The sequence below is a fragment of the Guillardia theta genome (genome assembly GCF_000315625.1).
Source record: "Guillardia theta CCMP2712 unplaced genomic scaffold GUITHscaffold_10, whole genome shotgun sequence".
Lineage (NCBI taxonomy): Eukaryota > Cryptophyceae > Pyrenomonadales > Geminigeraceae > Guillardia > Guillardia theta.
Window position 1 is genome coordinate 257,832 of NW_005434664.1, and position 15,014 is coordinate 272,845.

General features: G+C 51.5%; 3 protein-coding genes across 3 annotated transcripts; 1 reads left to right on the forward strand and 2 right to left on the reverse strand.

Moving 5' to 3' along the window:
* Window positions 1-925: 925 nt before the first annotated feature.
* On the reverse strand, window positions 926-1,480 carry GUITHDRAFT_44616 (hypothetical protein; the record flags this gene model as incomplete). Its single annotated transcript, XM_005838687.1, has 1 exon — window positions 926-1,480. A coding segment is annotated over one exon (555 nt), but the record flags the coding sequence as incomplete, so codon positions are not given.
* Window positions 1,481-8,967: 7,487 nt separating this feature from the next.
* On the forward strand, window positions 8,968-11,518 carry GUITHDRAFT_159290 (translation elongation factor EFG, chloroplastic; the record flags this gene model as incomplete). The annotated part of the gene is made up of 2 exons (XM_005838688.1): window positions 8,968-9,170; window positions 9,385-11,518. The coding sequence occupies 2 exons, from the start codon at window positions 8,968-8,970 to the stop codon at window positions 11,474-11,476; spliced, it is 2,295 nt and encodes a 764-aa protein (XP_005838745.1). The 3' UTR covers window positions 11,477-11,518.
* Window positions 11,519-11,553: 35 nt separating this feature from the next.
* GUITHDRAFT_134126 (hypothetical protein) lies at window positions 11,554-12,979 on the reverse strand (the record flags this gene model as incomplete). The annotated part of the gene is made up of 7 exons (XM_005838689.1): window positions 11,554-11,628; window positions 11,652-11,705; window positions 11,758-11,891; window positions 12,023-12,329; window positions 12,382-12,456; window positions 12,504-12,759; window positions 12,816-12,979. The coding sequence occupies 7 exons, from the start codon at window positions 12,977-12,979 to the stop codon at window positions 11,554-11,556; spliced, it is 1,065 nt and encodes a 354-aa protein (XP_005838746.1).
* Between the last annotated feature and the right edge of the window lie 2,035 nt (window positions 12,980-15,014).

Genomic DNA, 15,014 nt, shown 5'->3' on the forward strand with positions numbered 1-15,014 from the left:
TCCTGCTCCTGCTCCCTGCTCCCTGCTCCCTGCTCCCTGCTCCCTGCTCCTGCTCCTGCTCCTGCTCCTGCTCCTGCTCCTGCTCCTGCTCCTGCTCCTGCTCCTCTCACTCGTCCGGCAGCCCTACGGCTGTTCACGCTCGCCGTGTGGACGCCAAGGCGCTCAGGAGGGTCTACGGGCTGCCCTGAGTCTCCAGCTGGAGAGCAGCTGACGCAACTTGCCCCGACCCTCTCGTCATGGTGTCAGACACCAGACAGGTAGAGGAAGAGACTGGCGGGATAGGAGCAGGACCGCTGGATGTGGTAGGAGAGGAGGAAGAGGAAGAGGGAGAAGGGTAGGAGGAGGGAGGAGGGTGGGAGGAGGAGCGGTCGACAATTCAAGATGTTCACTCTCATACAGTAATTGACATATTTACACTGAAACTTTCCTCCCCTCCTCCTCAAAATTTCGCCAGCAGAGGCACAAAAACGAGACCAGCGCTCTCCTCCCCTCGCCAATTCGAGCTTCTGGCTCAGCTCCCTCGTCCTCTGGCGCTTCCAGGGCTACTTGTGGTCGCCACTTTCCCTTCCTCCTCCGCCTTCTCCGGTCCTGCAGGGGGGCAGGTAGTCTCTCCTCCCCCCCCTCTCCCTCCTCCTCTCCCTCCTCGAAAACTTCTGCCTCCGTATCCCCTCCTCTTCCCCCTTCCTCTCTTCACTTCCCCTAGCGCAACAGGAGCAGGAGCAGGCAGAGCAGGAGGAGCGGGAGTAGGAGCAGGAGTGGGAGCAGGAGCAGGAGTAGGAGCAGGAGCAGGAGCAGGAGCAAGAGCAGGAGCTTCGGAGCCCCCTGCGCTCTCCTCAGTTCCTACCGACATCTCCCGCGCCTCCTGCCGTTCAAGACTCTGGCTCGAGTCTTCCGACCGGTTCCTCGCCCTTCTGACCTTATCCTCGAGGCTCACAACCGAGTTGTAGTGCTCGCCCCCGCTGTACTCGTGCATGTGGTAGCTCAGGCGCAGAGGCGGGCCCCCGTACTGGGGGTGCGTCTCCGGGTCGGGGAACTGCTGCTGCGACATGTCGTGGCGGAGGACGAGGATGTCGCGCTTGAGGACGTGGCAGAGGGCGATCAGCTCGTGCTGCCCGCCCCAGGCGTTGGTCTTCTCGATCCTCCGGCAGTAGGCCTGGAACGCGTTCGCGCTCGCATTCTTCTCTAGGGACAGGAAGTGTCGAAAGTGATCCTCGTGCTCTAGCATGTACTCCGCTGCCAGCCGACGTAGCGACTTGTGCGTGTGCTCTGTCGGGTATCCCGTCCTCTTGAGCTGGTCGGAGATCGCGGAGAAGAGGCAGTGGCCGTCTGCTGGGATCTCCACGAGCCGCAGCCCCTGCTCAGCCAGCTGCTTCGACAGGATCCTCGACTCCATCTCCCGATTCTTACGAGTTTTCTTTCTCACCTTGACCACCTTTGGACCCGCCTGCTCGCCCTCCGCCTTCCTCTTCTTCGACGACTTGCAGTCCAGGCACAGCCACTTGCCGTTGACCCTGACCTTGACGCATTCCACGTGGGCCGTCCGGTTGCACCTGAGACAGTTGACCATGGTGCTTCCTTCTTTGACCTCCCCGCACACGCACTCCGCTGTCATCTTCGACTTGGCTCGCATGCCTTTCTTTCCGCCTTTGAGCTTCTTCCCAGCAACATTCTCCGGCTCCTTCTCCTCGTGCCCGCTGCTACCGCAGATGAATCGAATCTTGATCTTTCGCTTGTCCAACTTGTTTCCAGCCTCCGACATTGCCAGAAGATTGTTGACGAGGCCACTAGCATTGGCCTGTGACAACTTCCTCTTTCGAGGAGGAGGCGAGGGCTCTTTATCGCCTTCCTTGTCTGCTCTCTTTGCTCGCTCAAGAAGTCGAGCCGACAATCTCCCTGTCCTGCCGCCTTCGAGCCCTCCCCCGCCCGTCTCGACTCCCCCTTGATCACTCAAGGCAAAAGGCGGCAGCTTCCTGCCTGCTTCTTCATCCCCGACCGCCAAGTTGCTGCTCGTGTCCAGCGTAAAATCTGGAGCTCCTGCAGAGACCGAGAGAGAAGGAGGTGCTCGCTCAACCTGATCTTTAGGCTTTGAACAGGCAGAGAGAGCAAACGGAGCAAGAGGCAGCGCAGGCTTCTCCTTTTCTGTCCCCTCTTGCTTTGACTCCTCTTGACCAGATTGTATGCCCTCTTCTTGCAAACCAGACTGCAATATGATCGACCCAGACTGCATGTTTGGTTCCTGCTCCTGCTCCTGCTCCTGCTTCTTCTCAAGATTTGACTCACTCATGTTCCGATCAAGCTTGCCACCCTCATCAACCTCGTTCTCGTCAACTTGCTTCAGTTCATTCTTAGATTCATTGCTTTCCCCGCGCTCATCAGCGCCCGAGTGCACTTCTGTCTCTGTTCCGTCAACTCCCATCTCCACCTCATGTCTTTCGCTTAGTAGACTTGCACCTTCATCGCCATCCTCTTTCAACGAATTGTCCGTTTCCTGTAAAGAAGCCGCAGAATTGTCTGGCTGATCTGCAGCTTCTTTACAGGAATCCTCACCTTGTTCCCCCTCCTTCCCCTCCTCGGCTCCCTCCTCTTTCCCTTCGTCTTCCTCAAGACCCTGAACGCTCTCCTCGTCGCAGATGACCTCCGGTGTCTCCTCCTCATTTCCTGGCATGTTGACTTGTAGCAACTCTTGGGTTGGCACGTCACTCTCGTGAGTATCAAGCTTTCTAGCATCCAGCACATCACTTCTCTTCTCTTCATTCTGTAAATCTTCTGTGACGTTAGATATTGGGTCCTTGGCCTCATGTTTTAAAGTGCTTTCGCTCACTTCTTCACTTGCTTCATTTCCTCTCTGAAGATCTGCTACTTTGTCATTCTTCTTCTGACCAGTCAAGTCACTATACACATCATTCGTTCCCTCCACTCCAGCGACAATTGCGTCATTGTTCTCGTTTCCTTCAGCATCCCTTTGAGCGTCCTCACCTTGTTCCCCCTCCTTCCCCTCCTCGGCTCCCTCCTCTTTCCCTTCGTCTCCCTCAAGACCCTCGACGCTCTCCTCGTCGCAGATGACCTCCGGTGTCTCCTCTTCATTTCCTGGCATGTTGACTTGTAGCAACTCTTGGGTTGGCACGTCACTCTCGTGAGTATCAACCACTTGAGATTCATTCTTCATTCGGTGCTGCAGTGGTGCCTCCTCTTGTTGATCGCGATCTTGGTGCACATCCTGCTCAGAGATAAGTCCTGCAATCTCTTGATTGAAATCAGTGTTGGTCTGCATAGTAGCATGTTCATTGCGCACTGGTCTCTCATCATCTTGTTGGTCTGCATTCAAGGTAAAGATGTCAGTACCTCCATCTTGCTCTGCTTGGTTTCTGCATTTGTAAGGGGCTTGCTCGCATCTGCTCTTTCATCCTGTGACGACATCTGACTCGTTGGGGGTTCAGCAATGCACACTTGTTCGGAGTCGCAAAGGGTCTGATAGGTACTTGCTGCCTCGCTGCCTTGAATATCATTTTCAATGCCCTGGCATGAGAGCGCGCTGGAAGTGCCCTGCTCTATATCCACTTGCGTTCCATCCTTCGACATCTGAGCTCCTCCACAATCATCCACTTCAAGCATATGCTTGCGATCCACAGGTGAAATCTCAAGCTGCTTTGAATTTTCTGAATATTTTTTGAACAAATCTTCCCCCGGTTCTTCATTTGTACTCACGTCATTGTGGCCAGCAGTTGTGTTGCCTTGATTTTCATTTTTTGATTGTGGAATTCCATCTTCGCTCACCTGCTCCTGTTCTCTATGGTTGTCTACGCTGACATCCCGTGGAATATTGTAAACATTCTGATTCTCATCCCTCACCGACTGCTGCAATTGATCGTCCTGTGTGTCGAGCTTCTGGTATGGATCAACTTGCGTTTTGGTGTCTGAAGAAGTATCTCGTTTCACATCCATCTTTCCGAGAGCAGCAACACTCCTATCATTGTTGTCGGTCTTATAAAGGTGCTCAAGACCTGTGACATACCACTGTCAGTGCGCGCAAGGGATAAGGAAAACGTTCTCACCAGGCGAAGTCAAAGTGATTGTTCTGATGGAGGACTTCCAGCAGCAGAGTTGTCGCAGCCAGTCACCGCTTTCAAGCTCGCTGAAATCTAGATTGCTCAAATATTTTGACAATCTCTTCTTCCGTAGGAAGTGCGACAGATCCAAGTCTTTGTTAGGGAGGTGGCTGATTGCTAGGCGGTCGCTTTCAAGTCGATAGATACATCCTGACGTCTGGGAAAAAGATGTATCATCGAAGAGATCTCGCAGTAGCTGGCAAAACTTTGGTTTCTGCACATTCGCGCCAAATCTGGCATAACAAATTTTGTTAGTTGAAACCAAAATTCTAATCAGATAACGTACCATTCTGCCATCTTCAATGTAAGCTTGTAGCATTTTAGATTTGTCTTCGTTGCACCATTTCATGTGGTTTTCAAATCTACCATGGGTGATGTAATTCCAGCACCTATCTGTATGTTTTGGCCCACAGTTGTTCTTCGTCCAGTACAATCCAGAATCATCAAGCTTTAGGCTCAACGGCCTTGTAGGATCCTTCACCATGACTGATCTAGAGATCTGCCCAGTACGATGAGCAGACGGCATGACAAAATTTGAGAAACATACCTGAATCAAATGCTCTGTGTGAGCTGTTTCACAGTCAAGCGTCCACTGAATGGTCGTGGCAGAGGTTTCGCATACTGCTTCCGAATCATCATCGGAGGGCTGTGGATCGATAGAAGAGCGCTTGGCATCAGTCTTCTTAGTTTGTTTGCGTCCCGGCGTTGTATTTGCACTGCTCGGCCTCAGTTTAGCACTATCGGTTTCTTGGTTCTTGGGCCCGGAGCAGGATTTCGGCTCTTGTTCCATCCTGGGTTTTGCAGCTTTGGCCTTCAACCTCAGCGATTCCCTCCTAGGTCGAGGTGCCTCAACCTTGGGCGATGATACCTTGCAGTTTTCGTTGGCAGATTTGGAATCACGTTCAGAGACTTCCTCTTGACACAATTCTTCTGAAAAAGGGAGGGAGCTTTCGGTAGAGCATCCAATTTTCTCTTCTGTGTCCACATCCGATCGATTTCCTGACTGAATCGTTCCAGAGCTGATGGAAGAATTCATATCTTGTTCAGGACAGCCAGAATTCTCTTGTTGCTTCATTTTAACATCAGATTCGGAGACAACAGAGTTGCTCGAATTCGAGGTAACATTTAAGGACTGCGAGTGTTTGAAGTGATTTGTTAAGTTTTCTTCACACTCAGTTGTGATACTTCCCTTCTTGCTGGTATTGCTTGGGCACGACTTCCTTTTTGTGTTTCTGCCTAACTCATCATGCCCATTCACTCTACGAGGAGCCTTTCCATTGAAAGGAAGGGCTTCCGTGTCTCTTGACCGTCTTGATCCACCTTTCTTCGTCTTGGTCGAGTCTCCTTGGTCAATATCCATTGAGTCATGATCACCGTCATCATTCTTACTCGTTGGCTGAATGTCTCTGTCCGTTTCATCGCTCTGCGATGAACAAGATTGATTTGATCCCCTTTGATCAGCAACATTAATCTGTGTATTGTGGGCCAATGGCGAAGCAGTACATGGCCCTTGCGTCAACGAGTCTTGATCGCAATCAGGCTTTTGTGGTTGGCATGATTCTTCTGATGTAGATCTCTCCACTCCCTGAGAGTCATTCCCAGTCGCACGACGTGCCGGCTCTTCAACTTTCAGCGAATCCACAAGCTCATCCACTGACCCATCGGTGAGTGTGGTGATTGCTTCGATACCTGTTGAAAGTTTTCACGAAGAGCAGAGGACATGCCAATTTATACCTTTGCCTTCTAATTCCATGACATGTCCTGCTGATATCATCCCATTCGAACGCATGTTGAGGTCTACAAGAATGAAATCATTACAATCAAAAGCAAAGAGAAACAAGCTTAGCATTACCAACGGGTTGCTTCAAAGGACTAAGTAGGCAAGTAGCATCTTTGTCTGGGCATAAACCCCCGCCATCTCTCTCAGATTTGTTCTCAGACAGAGCAAATTTGCCAGAGGATGCGATGCGTCGTCCAGCATTCAAATGCATCGAGATCTGATTCGAACTTGGCATATTGGAGTGTCTCTTCTCTTTCAAGAAGTCAGTCTTTGCATCTGTATGACAATGTGGAGTTGCAAGCTCGTAGACGGCTGACTGAAACTCAGCCATTCATCTCCACAAAGGTTTGATCTAATTCTAACCCAAATCTCAAGATTGACAGGTTTGCACCAATTGAATTGTGCCGCATTCGTAGATCCAGCGATAAGGCATGTTCCTGCAGCAGCAACAGAATAAGATCCAGGCGATCCTTTCCGTAATCCTTTGCTCTTAGGCACGCTTGAAAATGCGGGAACAAGAAAGCAACGAACACTCTTGCTCACAAAAGGAAACCTCAAACTCACAACACAATCCCTGAGTTCTGGAGGAAGTCAACGACATGTGCGTGTTTGCTTGAAATGTGAAGGCGTTTTGTGCGTGCATCTCATCAAAGACTGGATTTTCGTGATTGGGTTGTTGTACAGCCACTTGACTGCTGACATCAAAGGATGAAAGATATATACTGTACAACATCAGCACATTGCAGTTCACAGGAAAAGTGTGTTTGAACAATTTCCTATAAGTTCCTAGACAGCTACGCTCGATCAGGCAATCCTATGAATGCAATTGTAGGGAGTTGTGGATTTTCCCAGCACAATCGATTCAAGAAACGACAGATACTTGAGCATCCATCATCAAGAAGACAACACGATCGTCCATCGCATATTGAGCCATAGCAATGAAGCAACGGATCACACGAGGAAAGCAGTAGAAGAGGAGGTATGCCGTAATGGTGCAAGGACATAGCAAAGTGTATGTGCATACTGCATGGCGCGGAAGAAAGGGCAGTGGGTACATGAAAGTTTGGTGATGAGGGGTGGGCAGGAAGCTGGTGGGGTGGTTAAGCTTGGGTTAAGGGGTGGTGGGGTCAGGAAAGGTATTCATAGATTTACTAGACTCGGGTAGGGTGGTTCATTTCAAGGGGTAGGTTTGATTGTGATAGGGTTGGTCCTAACGAGAGGGTGGGGATGACGAGTTGGGGTTGGAACAACTCTTTCATTGAGGGTGGTACTCATGTATCAAGAAACTATAAGTGGGACAATAATGAATAACACCATACCTTGATGGAGGACGATTAACAAAAGAATCGCTGGGGTGTTGTCTAGACAAAGTTAAGGAGGAAAGCAGGGGGTACCGGAGAGCAACCCGGATGATCTGATTTCAAAGGGGTGGGTACTGGAATGAGATAGACTGTACGGAGATGAGGATAGAGTACGGGTGATATATCTATGACGCAAGTGGAAAGGGGGTGGGTAGTACCCCATTTCCGAACAAGGACGAAAGGTTGGGGGTGAAAAGGGGGCTGGTGGGTAAAATTTTAGCTAATGGTGGGGGTGGGGGTTATAAACATTGGAGGTGGTGGGTCATGAGGCGACATCATCTCGCCCCATCAAATCGGAAGGGTAGGTGAAATTTTGTTAGGGGTACCAACTAGTCCCTATATGATAGGACTATGTGATAGGATCTGCTAGGTCCTTCTGGTGCTATCTTGGAGTTTACTACCCCTCCACCCTCCTCCGAACCCCTTGTGCAATATTGCTCTCGAAGACCCTCAAAACAGGTCCACCCCACCCTGAATCATCCAAACACACCAACCCATCATATTGTCTTCAAATTTCAGGCGTAACTACCGGTGCTTCTGTAGTAGATTGCTTTTTGTAGCCTCTACCACCCACCCCTCCACTGGCACATGAACGTACCGAATCTGGAAACACGGTTTTGAAATTATGGCCTCAAATTTCTCCCTGTTTAAAAATTTTTCCCTGAGGCAGGCTTGCCAGTGATCTGAGCCGGGCCTGTCCGATCGGAGTCACCACTGATGGCAGTGCAGTCTTGTCGTTGCTGCAGTATCGGGCTCGCCTCAGATATTTGGATACAAGGCGACAAAAAGACAGCAATGAGACACTTGAGACATTAATCATGACCCCTCCCTTTCCCCTTCATTGTACCCCTATCCTTCCCACAGATCCTCGTCTGTCGCCTTAGACCGACGAGTATCACCCTACCCATCCTTTTAAGATAAAAGTACCCCTACATCAACCTGACGCCGACTAGCCCTACCCCCGTTTCTCCAACGCGCTCGCTTTTCCCTACCCCTACCCTTCCTCCCTTCCTTCGCATGAGCTCCTGAAACAGATCTTAGAACAGTGGTACCTTGCCTAAGAAAAGTCTTATGTCTGTCAAGAGTGATTTTGGATATCCTTGTAGCTAAGGCTTTAGACGTAACCTGCCCTGAGCGAGACAACCTCCCAGTGTTGCGTCCCTGAACCTCTCCCACCCTACCTACCTCGAGAGTCCTGCGACTCCCTGAATAGGTAAGCAGGGTATAACCCCAACATTTCATGACCAGTGTGGGGCCTACCCTACTTCTGGGCTAGCCATCCAACTGTTAGAAGCTTTTCGGGTGGTTGAAGGATACTATCAGCAAATATTGTATTGCATTTACTATAGAATAGACTAGCTATGAAGGTATGTTTGGATTGCATTTTTTCACACTACCCACTACCACATTTCTTCAAGTACCCCACCCAGGAAATACAGATCCTTGGTACCCCTACCCCATCATTGGAAGGACCCGTACCCGTCTGGATCAGCGGAGGCCATCTAGAGCACCAACAAATTTTGACCAATCCGTCCAAATATTCAATATTTGGAATAAATGTATGAATTCCTTTATAACATCACGAGGAGACTCATCAAAATTTGACGTTAAAATTTTCAAATTATCTCTAAAAATGTAAATTTTACTTGCATTGTACCCCCTTCGGTAATCCTTCTCGGCACATAAAGAGTGAAGTCGGCGGCCGCACTGTTACCCCGCCATGCGCGCGATTCTCCTGTGCGCGGCGATGGCCGGCGCCGCCGCCTTCGCCCCCGCTGGCCAGAGTCCTCTCATGCGGCGCCAGAGCACCTTCCATGGTGCACAGGCTCCCTCCGCGTCCTCTCTCAAGCTGGGAAGCTCCGTACGCCGCACTCCCCGCCTCCGCGCTGCTCCATCTGTCCAGATGAACACGGCCACCGGCAGGTAGGATCATGTGAAAACATAACTGTAATGCCTTCGTGCCATGATGTCGATCAATATTTTTTGATGCTCTCCTTTCCTTCTACGCTATTCATCAAGGATTGTTTGTTTCATCCGACTTTCGTCGTGAACTTGTGTAGTTCGTACGAATCAATTCGCTCGGATGTTTCACAACGAGACCTTTCTAGTGCATGCTTGCTGACACTCGTCAATGCAGGAAGACTGCTCTTGATCGCTACCGCAACATCGGTATCATGGCGCACATTGACGCCGGCAAGACCACCACCACCGAGCGTATTCTCTTCTACACCGGAAAGTCGTACAAGATCGGAGAGGTTCACGAGGGAGGAGCGACAATGGATTGGATGGCGCAGGAGAAGGAGCGCGGTATCACCATTACCTCTGCTGCCACTACCTGTTTCTGGAAGGATCACCGCATCAACATCATCGACACCCCCGGTCACGTTGACTTCACCCTTGAGGTCGAGCGTTCCCTCCGTGTTCTTGACGGAGCTGTTGCCGTGTTCGACGGAGTTTCTGGAGTTGAGCCTCAGTCGGAGACTGTGTGGAGGCAGGCGGACAAGTACGGTGTCCCCAGGATGTGCTTCATCAACAAGATGGATCGCATTGGAGCCAACTTCTACAAGGCTGTCGACTCTATCATCGAGCTCTTGGGAGCTACCCCTCTCGTTCTCCAGCTTCCCATCGGCATGGAGTCTGACTTCCAGGGAGTCGTCGACCTGGTGCAGATGAAGGCGATTGTGTGGAACGGCGAAGAGCTCGGAGCCAAGTTTGACGTTGTTGACATCCCTGCTGAGCTCAAGGACAAGGCCGCCGAGTACCGCGCAAAGCTCGTGGAGCAGGCCGTGGAGCTGGACGATGATGCCATGATGGCGTACCTCGAAGGAGAGGAGCCTGACGTTGATACCCTCAAGAGGCTCATCCGCAAGGGAACCATCGAACAGAAGTTTGTTCCCATCGTTACTGGAACTGCGTTCAAGAACAAGGGAGTTCAGCCCCTCCTCGATGCTGTTGTCGACTACATGCCTTCCCCCCTCGACGTTCCGCCCATCCAGGGTATCAACCCCAAGGACGAGAGCCCCATGGAGCGCAAGTCGTCTGACGAGGAGCCCTTCTCCTGCCTTGCCTTCAAGATCATGAACGATCCGTTCGTCGGCTCGCTCACCTTCACTCGTATCTACTCTGGAGTCATGAGCAAGGGAACCAGCGTCCTCAACTCTGTCAAGGGCAAGAAGGAGCGTATCGGCCGTCTCCTCGAGATGCACGCGGTCGACAGGACTGACCTCGACGAGGCCCGTGCTGGAGACATCGTTGCCCTCATCGGCTTGAAGGATACCACCACCGGAGACACCCTCTGCGATCCCGAAAAGCCTGTTATCCTTGAGAAGATGGACTTCCCCGAGCCTGTGATCAAGGTTGCTGTCGAGCCCGCCTCTAAGAAGGAGCAGGACAAGATGACTGAGGCTCTCATCCGCCTCGCTGCCGAGGACCCCTCCTTCCGTTTCTCCCGCGATGAGGAGTCTGGCCAGACTGTGATCGAGGGTATGGGAGAGCTCCATCTTGAGATTATCGTCGATCGCATGAAGAGAGAGTTCAACGTCGACTGCAACGTTGGTGCCCCCCAGGTTTCCTACCGTGAGGCCATCACTCAGTCTGCTGAGATCGACTACACGCACAAGAAGCAGTCTGGTGGTTCCGGACAGTTCGCCCGTGTCAAGATAAGGTTCGAGCCCCTTCCTGACGGTGAGACCGGCTTCAAGTTCGAGAGCGAGATCAAGGGAGGATCTGTCCCCAAGGAGTACATCCCCGGTGTGACGAAGGGTCTTGAGTCTGTCATGAACAACGGTATCGTTGCTGGCTTCCCTGTCATTGGCATTAAGGCCGTTCTTCTTGACGGAGCTTACCACGAGGTCGATTCCAGCGTGCTGGCCTTCGAGATCGCCGCTCGTTCGGCCATCAAGCAGGGTCTGTCGAAGGGGAAGGCAAGGTTGATGGAGCCCATCATGAAGGTGGAGGTGATCACTCCCGAGGACCACATGGGCGATGTGATCGGAGACATCAACTCTCGTCGTGGCCAGATTGGCAACTTGGGAGAGCGAGGAAACATGAAGACCGTCAAGGCCTTCGTCCCCCTCGCCGAGATGTTCCAGTACGTGTCCACCCTCCGCGGCATGACCAAGGGACGTGCGCAGTACTCCATGGAGCTGGATCACTACGAGCTTGTGCCCCCCAACGTTGAGAAGGACCTCATGGGTCAGTTCAAGCGCAAGGAGGATGATGATGATTAGATGTAGGGCTCGTCTGTTTGCGAGTAAAATTAGACCTGTGACAAGACTGTTTGCACACTTTTATTTTCTTGCAGCTTTCAACCTCTTGAAACGAAGGAGAAGATGCATCCTTGTACCCCTTGGTTGCTCTGAGAAACCACTGCGTGACAAATCTTTTCCATGTCATCGATTGTACCTGCATGTTCCTCAACACAGCTTGCACTCTGCCGATCGTCTGTGTCGGGATCACCTGGTTGTACAGGGTGTGGTGAGACGAGGGTCAGCAGACCAACTCAGCTCACCGCTAGCAGTTCGTTCATGGGTATCAGGGGACGGCAGTTGAAGGCTTGCAAGGCCCTGTGCTCGACGTCAACGGACGGCACAAGAGCAAGGAGGATCGACGACTTTGAGTTTTCGTTTGCAAGTTTCCTGGGCTCTGCAGAGGAAGCAAAGGAATGTGTGAGCACCGAGAGGGAGAGGGAGTGGGAAGGGCAGAGGAAAGAGGAGAGGGAAGGGAAGATGGGGAGGGGAGGAAAGGGGAGAGGGGGGGAACAGGGAGAGGTCGACCTTGCTGCTTTCTTGCTTTCTGCGAATGATACTCTGTCGCCATCTGCTGTAGCCGATTTATGCTGGTCAGCCGCCGCTTGTTCGAGTCGGATAATCTGTTGAGATTGCTGGGTATCGTTTGTTTGCTGCTGTTATCTACATCTTTCAATTTCTTGTCTGGCACGGTTGCGCTCTTGCAATGATCTAAGTTTTCAAGCTTCCTCTTGGCTCCGCACGAGCTCCCTTCCCCCTTGACCGCCTTCACTGCCTCGGCTTTGTGCGTGCCCTTTGCCTTCGGGTTCCTCGAGTTGCTCGCTGACGGCGAGCCCTGAGAGCATCGGATGAGTCGGAGAAAGCGAGGGGGCAGAGAGCACAGACACCTCGTCCTCTGACAGAGGAAGGAAGTCGTCAAAGTCTTGCAGCAGGTCATGGTGGCCTCGGAAGAGAACCTTAACCTGTCGCCAACAGTTGGTATCGCTGCGCGAGTTCAGATTCCTCGCACCTGCTTCTTCGCTTCATCTAACGACAAAGAGTCCTCCTGGAACTTTCCGAGGATGCTGACGAACTTTTCCATGATGCCGGGTTTAGTCTGCTCGAACCTATCGCGGATCTTCTTCACCAGGTCAAGCGCAACCAAGTACTTCTCAGTCTTGATATGATGCTCCACCGGAAGGAACAAGTTGAACCCAACGATCAGCGCGTTCGACTTTCCCGAGAAGATCTTCTTTATTCGCTTCACCACCAGTTGCGTCGAGATCCTGCAAGGAAAGTCAGCCGCGTGCCGTCTCGCCGCCCTCCTCGTCCGGTCACTGACTTTTGATGCTTGAACTCCTCGATTGTCTCCAGAAATTCGGAGAACTCGTTCTTAGACAGCTCTTTCTCCACCGCATGAAGGTAATCCATCGCTACATCCACCGACGGCCCTGCCTTCATGTGGTCTTCCACCCCCTGCGAGCGCTGCGCCGCTACCGAAGCCATGGCCACAAGCCCCGCTCAAGTTGACTCCTGCCTAACGTTCTCACGAGTCAGGGGCGGACAGAGCAAGAGGAGGGAACAAAGAAGGAGGGTAGACTTTGCACAGCTGAGAACTGTACAGGAGGGCTGTTCCATATGTCTTGAGGATTGACATGCATATCGTGGAAACAATCTCTACGACCCAGTCTACCTCCACACTCTAATGCTGGACTCTCAGGTCTTGCACAGACTCGTTAATATCATCCCTCCTCCTCCTGCTCATTCGCGTCCTCATCGCCTTTGAGGCTCTGATCCCCAGCATTCTGCTGCTACAGTGACAAGCTTCCTCGATGTTCCGCCGTCCATCATGCGGAGCTGCAGGCTCTCCTGACTCTATAGACATCGCAACTGGCATAGTCGCATAGTTTATCCATCATCCTCGTTGTGACTGTCACTGCAGTCCCCTCCCTTCATTCTAAACCAATCCTCCGATGGCGCTACCCAGCCCCCCCAGCGCTCTCCCTTCTTCCACATCCATGGCATTCCAACCATCCAATGTGGTTTAGCCACGTTTCTGACATTCCCAACATCATAATCTTTCCTCTTCTGCTCAACAAAATCCTGATGCTGCTTCTGCCCAACCTACCATCATTCAACCCACATCTTTGTTGCTTCTCCGACTATTTTCGTCTGCTCTATCACCATCATATGTATGGCACAGTCCAGTCGACTGCAAATCCTCTCCTTTTCCCTTCTCTCATATTTTCTATAGCTTCGTCCTCTATCTTGGACTCCCTTCCCCTCCTCCTCCTCCTCCTCTTCCTCCATCTCATCTCGCATCTCTCGAGCCCTCCTTACCGCCTTCCTTTCTGGGACCCTACCCCTACCCCTACCCCTACCCCTACCCCTACGCTTCCTCACCCCACTACGGACTACCCCACCCAATGAGCACCCTGCTGCCCGTCTCAAGACCTCACTACCCCCGAATCACCCTCACCCTCCCAAGCATCAATGAATTCCGACACCCTACCCAATTGAATACTCGCTATGTACCATGTTCCAGGTTGAAATATCCCTACAGGAATTGAGTACCCTACCCATACAAAGTCATTATTCTAAAATACCACCCCTGATCATGATACCACCCCAACTCACTAACCCCGTCTTCGTAACTACCCCACCCCCAGGGATGATTCTGCAGCCCCTGTTCAGCAAAAGAGAACAGAAGTTGACTAGGAGAAAGGAACTGCCCCGGGGTCCTGACTCCTAGGACGCCTCAGGGTGATCCTATGAGGTATGTCGACTTTATATAGTATCTCAATTATGAAAATGTGGAGATGGTGAGGGCAAGGGAGGGAGACTTTTGGGTGTTCGCTGCCCTTTGGACTCACAACTATTGAACGTAACAGTTTTCCTCTGCCTTTAAATTTACAACAGAATTTGTAGGAGACAAATTGAGGCAGACTTGAATTAAATAGTCAGAGAATCTCCTTGTTGAGCAATAAAATTATTGAGTAAAGATATTTGAGTGAAAACGTGTTCTGTGACAATGGAGGGAGGAGAGGGAGGGAGAGGGGCAGGAGGAGGGAGAGGGACGTAGGGAGGAAGAATGTTGGCGCCGAGTTCTTGAGGACTTGGCATCATAGGATGAGGATGGGATCGTGGATGACAGATGGACAGAGAGAGAGCTCGGATAGTGAGCGGGGGAAGCCTGATGAGACGCAGATTGAGATTGAGGTAGCATGCGAGAGATTGAGTGGAGATTTCTGCATCCTGGATTGGATTTGGCTGGATGAGAATCGAGACGAGGAGAGGAGGAAGCATTATCAGAAGCAAGTAATCGTATACGAGGTATACAAAAGCATGTGTGGGGAGATTTCAGGTTTGCATCGGTTTGAGGGTTTGAAGTGGATGGGAATGATATGAGAGAGTGAAGGGGCAAGATAAGTTGGAGGATAGGAGCTCTCATAACTGGATTGAACTATCACGCTGGAGATAAGAATACAACGCGTTTCCTGCTTCTGCTCTTCACTCGTTCACTTTCAACAACCCCCCCCCC